The following is a 6,220-nucleotide window of genomic DNA, read 5'->3' on the forward strand; positions in this document are numbered from 1 at the left end:
CATGACATTGTGAAATAATCATGGCTGCTGTGAATATAAGTGATTATGATTCTTGGCATCATACAAAGATAGTCAGAGGATTTAGACTGCAAGTTCCAACCTGAATCACCATTATTTATAACAAACCTATTTTCATCCCAGTTCTTGCCTAGGTATGCCACAAAGCTCCGTACGATACGCTCCGTTGACACACAAAACAGAAAAGTATTTGAATTTTGGAACTAGATGTTCATAAACTTGTCTGAGGATGTTACAGCATGTCATCACACCCACCACTGGTGAGATCCTGCTCTAGCTCGTATTAACCCTAAATTGGTTTTAGGTGGTTTGAACCACCAACTGATATACATTGAGTGTACAAAACATTAGGAACACCTTCCTAATATTGAGTTGCACCCTCTTTTTCGCTCAGAACAGCCTCAATTCATCAGGGCATGAATTCTACAAGGTGTCGAAAGCGTTCCACAAGGATGCTGGCCCATGTTGACTCCAATGCTTCCCACAATTGTATCAATTGTGCCATCCGTTTTGTCACTAAAGCACCTTATACTACCCACCACTGCGACTTGTATGCTCTAGTCGGCTGGCCCTCGCTACATATTCGTCACCAGACCCACTGGCTTCAGGTCATCTACAAGGCCATGCTAGGCAAAGCTCCGCCTTATCTCAGCTCACTGGTCACAATGGCAACACCCATCCGTAGCACGCGCTCCAGCAGGTGTATCTCATTGATCATCCCTAAAGCCAACACCTCATTTGGCCGCCTTTCGTTCCAGTACTCTGCTGCCTGTGACTGGAACGAATTGCAAAAATCACTGAAGTTGGAGACTTTTATCTCCCTCACCAACTTCAAACATCAGCTAGCTGAGCAGCTAACTGATCGCTGCAGCTGTACATAATCTATTGGTAAATAGCACACCCATTTTCACCTACCTCATCCCCACAGTTTTTATTTATTTACTTTTCTGCTCTTTTGCACACCAATATCTCTACCCTGTACATGATCATCTGATCATTTATCACTCCAGTGTTAATCTGCAATATTGTAATTATTCGCCTACCTCCTCATGCCTTTTGCACACATTGTATATAGATAGACTCCCCTTTTTTTTCTCTGTGTTATTGACTTGTTAATTGTTTAGTCCATGTGTAACTCTGTGTTGTCTGTTCACACTGCTATGCTTTATCTTGGCCAGGTCGCAGTTGCAAATGAGAACCTGTTCTCAACTAGCCTACCTGGTTAAATAAAGGTGAAATATATATATATTTTTTTAAACAATTGTATCAAGTTAGTTGGATGTTCTTTGGGTGTTGGACCATTCTTGACACACAAGGGAAACTGTCGAGCGTGAAAAACCCAACAGCTTTGCAGTTCTTGACACACTCAAACCTGTCCGCCTTGCACCTACAATCATACCCCGTTCAGCAATCTGAAAGTGCTTCATTCTTCTAGTATGTTGGAATATGTCAGGTAACTGTGATCATGCTTTGCATTTTCCACTGTACTGACGTTAACAGTTAACGTATGCATTAACCTGATGTTTGGAGACCTTATAGTCTGTCATCTGTCAGCGTGTCTGGAACTGATTGACTACTTAAATCTTTTGTCTTGCCCATTCACCCTCTGAATGGCACACATACACAATCCATGTCTCAATACTCTCAAGGCTTAAAAACTCCTTCTTTGACCTGCCACCTTCCCTTCATCTACACAGATTGTTCCCAATGTGTTGTACACACAGTGTTTTTAATGCAGTCATAGCATTGCCTTTGTGCATCTTCATTAAGAGATGTCCTAACATAATAATACTCAGTCAATCAGTTCCAGACACGCTGACAGATGACACTGTAAGGTCTCCAAACATCAGGTTAATGCATATGTTAACTGACAACGTCAGTACAGTGGAAAATGCAAAGCATGATCACAGTTACCTGACATATTCCAACATACTAGAAGAATGAAGCACTTTCAGATTGCCTGGCAGGTGTATTGGATTTGAATTATGCAACCCATTACCAAACACGTTACGAAATTATAAAAATGTTAGATAAATTAACATCTCTGATCAAATGATTCAACACATCTGTCTGAAATGATGTTGACATTAAGACTGAGTGTGATACTGTATGTACATGTTTAAATTCTCCCATATCTGAGTCTCTTTGTTTGTCTGAGATAAGTCAAGTCAACACTTGGATCTGGGTGAAAACCCATCATACTGATTGTGGTCAGAACGTTCAAGGCACAAAGTCCTGGATGAGTTAAGGACACAACTGAGGGAAAACTCCCAGGGAAAATGTAAACAATGACATTGATTTCCACCACAGGATCAGATCTGCTGGGTTGCTACTGTAGGGCCACGTTTAAGAAAACAAAAAAAGATGAATGTTTTAAGAACCAGAAATGTATATTAAAAAGTATTACTGTACTCAATCTATTTTGTATGCCCCTCACTTTGTCCGTCTGACAGAAAAAACAATAATATTGTAGACCGGTCCCATTATCCAGACACCTGCATCAGCTAAGTATAGCCAACATAAAGTAGGAATGACTTCTCCTGTGGGTCTGGCTGCATCTGTCATGGTAACACATTACATATGGATGATCTCACTGTATTCATGTTTAGAATTGATTCAGTAACTCTAGCAACAATATTGCATTAACATGGACTTACATACTACAGTAGTTTAGTAATTATTTTGTAATTGCATAATGGAGTTGAGGGGATGGTCCCACTTCAAACTAACTATATCTTATAAATGTTTTATACAGCACAAATGCCTACGCAAGCATGGCATGGATCCATAGCAAATCATCTAAAAGCTGGTGTCATACTATATAAACGGTGTATAAAGGGTAACATAACAGCTCCTTATGTAGGGTGCTATAGCAGCTCCTTATGTACGGTGACATAACAGCTCCTTATGTAGGGTGACATAACATCTCCTTATGTAGGGTGACATAACAGCTCCTTATGTAGGGTGACATAACAGCTCCTTATGTAGGGTGCATAAACAAATGGAACATAACCCAACCCACTATACATTTAACTCTAAAGACAAAAGGGCAAGGCAAGTCATGCATGATTCTTATGTTATTCATTAGCCAAGGTTAACCAGGGCAGTTGGTATTGCTTCTAATGATACAGTAACACATTGCATTTAAATTGGTTTAGATGTTCAATGCATTTGTATCGATCCAACTGAATCTGCACACGTTTGTTAAGCAACCTGTCAACAGAGTGATTATGGACCTCGTCACCAAAGGTTGTCAACAACAGACGACTTGTCAACCTTACCTTCTTAAAGTATATCCATGACTTGTCAACCTTCTTAAAGTATATCCATGACTTGCATGTCATAAAGACTGGATAAGATCCATGGACATTAGCTCCTCTCAATAGATCAACATCTAGACTATTCCTAACCTCTGTGACAGTTTTCATTATTACACAATCAAAAAAGTGCCAAATAATGGGTCCCCAAATGTCTCAATAAGGAAGCGTCATCAGGCCAGATGGGATATCTTCATAAAGACAAACCAAGCATGGCGCAGAGCCAACATCTAGGATTCAACAATACTCACTGAATATTCATCAAACTTAACCATTCAACAAAAAGTTATTTTTAGAAGAGTGCAATCTCATGCCAACCTAAAATGAAGCAGGACATATGCCACTGTAATTGTGTATGATGATTTCACCAGTACAGATGCATGGAAAAGTAAGCATATTTTTTTCACCCAGTGCGTACTCACCTTTCATAGTGATGTAAAGACAGCCTTATGGTTTGAATGGTTAGCCAGATATTGGCCTGTTGGTGTCCAGGTTGCACTATATAATGTGCATGGAGGGGCGGGGATCTCTGTAACTCCAAACTTTAGTTCAGCCTTCAATGAGCTTCTCGTCAACTTTTCTCTGCACCCTCTTCTAGCCCCCCTTCCTCTAGTTCCATTCAGAAACCCCCACACACATCCCCCCTCTTCCACCCCACACACACACACACACACACACACTCAATGCAGCACACTAGAGGTCTGTGCCTTCTCTGTGTGGTGGGTCGATTGCATAACCTTGGAAACACACATTCTCCCAGGGTCTCTCTCGGTCTATAGTGGGAGGGGGAGGTGGGACTGGGTTCAATATTGTGTTCAGCCTTATAGATCTCCCTAAGTACATTACAGACTGACACACACAGGCATGCAGGCACACACACACACACACACCGTCGCACCCCAAAGAGCCCCATCCAACCCATCATATATTCCTCCAGTCAAGTGAGATTTCTAAGCTGTCTGCACTGACTGATTATAATTAAAACATCACTCCTGCTTAGTGAAGCCCCTGCTCTCAAACACATCCCCGATTCATCCCCCGGAAAATAGACCGGATCCCTTCCTCACAGGCCCAGCACCCCATTCACAACATTTTCCCACCACATGGGGCTAGAGTGGCCCAGTTCAGGGCATTTGTTTGAAGGTTGTGGGCCTTAACAATCCAGAGGCCTTTTCTGGGGTTGACGTGTTCTGGCATTTTCTGCCTTGCAGGTTCTTTTGGGGTGAGGGCATTTTGTTTCTCCCTCCCTCCATTTTCTTTTTCAAATTGCATTAGTATTCTAGTCAAGGACAGAAGTTTGCTTTCCCTCAACCTGCAGTTGTTTGACTTAGTTGTACTTGTATTCAGGGTCTTGGAGCGACCGTAAATTAGAGATACAGCTTGGCTTTGCCAGATAACTATCTAGCTTTCCAGGAATTAACCCCATGTGAAATCAACAAATGACCTATCTGCATAATAGATTTGACTACATTTATATAATCTACATCTTTAATTATGCCAACGATTACTCCCAGTGCTTTACAATGTATGGGGGGGGGTAGCTCAACCCTTCCACCACCAAACTGCATCTAGTTCATACTGTAGGCATAGAGGTCCTGTGCATTGTAAATGATTTGCAACAGATCCTCAGTGGAGATAATGACCAGTAGACAGCCCTATAGAGCTTTACAGAAGACAGCATTGACCTTTAACTAACATAACCGATACTGTTGTCAATTAAATTGTGCTAGCCAAACACCACATTTTTCTGCCAAATGGATGGGATGGCGTTTCATCAGTAATTGTAACCTTTGGCAGAGTTATCCTGAAGCATGCTCCTTGTAGTAGCTTGACATTGGATCGTTCCTCTTATCATTAAACTGTATGCTGTGTCACCATGACTCCCTATACAAGGACCTAATAATCTAAACAGGATACATCTACAGGTACAATTGAGAGCATTGTCGGTTGGACAAGGTGGTTTCATGTCCTACGCTTACCCGCCTTCAAACCATAGGTGTGCCCAGATCTATCAAATATAGAATGACCATGATATCAACATAATCCATCCACTTCCTCAAGTGCACATGATCAGGTCGTATAATAATATGTTTTGAAGGTCGACTTACACATGATAAAGGGACTCAAGACAGTGTCAGGCCCAGATTTGTAAAATCAAAGCAAAAACAACTGCTTCAGGTCATCCTAGTTCAGTCCTGTTTACGGGGAAAGCTTCATTAATTGCCCACACATTCCATTCTTTAAAAAATGGCCCAAGACCTTGTCCAAAATAATTGCCACACTTGATGATTTCCACCGGTCTAAAACAACATAAAGAGTAAAAAACAGTCAAACAACAATGAATTGTATTTCCCTTCATCCTCCCCCATTGTAGTTAGTTTCCTGCTGTTCTTCACTGTACTGCCACAGGTCGCTGATCGGAGTCTCAAAATTACACCGTATTCCCTATGCAGTGCACTACTTTTGACGAGGGCCCACAGGGCTCCGGTCAAAAGAAGTGCACTATATAGAGAATAGGGTGCTATTTGGTACTATGGAATAGGGTGCTATTTTGCACTATATAGGGAATAGAGTGCTATTTGGGACTCTGTGTCTGTCCGCCAGGCTGAAGACGCTGCCCTGTCTTTCCTTGTTACAATCAGCCTGTCCTGTTCATAACAACCATGCTGTTCATTAGGAGGTTTAAGCATGCGGCTCCAGGTCTCCTGTCGTGAAGGAAGGCAGTTTAGGCCTGATCTGTAGTCTGACTGTGAGACACAGTTGGAAGGTTTGCTCAGAAAGATTCCCATAGAGCCCTGCTTTATCTTAATTTAACTAGTTTGTTGCACCAAGAGGTCATGATTATGCATATATATATATATAGTGAGTCTTTGCTAATCTTTCCC

General features: G+C 41.6%; 1 protein-coding gene across 1 annotated transcript in view; it reads right to left on the reverse strand.

Annotated features, from left to right (window-relative positions):
- The window catches only part of LOC124037638 (sodium- and chloride-dependent GABA transporter 2-like), a 66,598-nt gene extending 62,685 nt beyond the window's left edge, over nt 1-3,913 (reverse strand). Inside the window, 1 exon segment of the mRNA XM_046352558.1 lies at nt 3,758-3,913. Coding sequence (XP_046208514.1) covers nt 3,758-3,764 — 7 coding nt within the window. The 5' untranslated portion in view covers nt 3,765-3,913.
- Between the last annotated feature and the right edge of the window lie 2,307 nt (nt 3,914-6,220).

Source organism: Oncorhynchus gorbuscha, linkage group LG06 (assembly GCF_021184085.1).
Source record: "Oncorhynchus gorbuscha isolate QuinsamMale2020 ecotype Even-year linkage group LG06, OgorEven_v1.0, whole genome shotgun sequence".
NCBI lineage: Eukaryota > Metazoa > Chordata > Actinopteri > Salmoniformes > Salmonidae > Oncorhynchus > Oncorhynchus gorbuscha.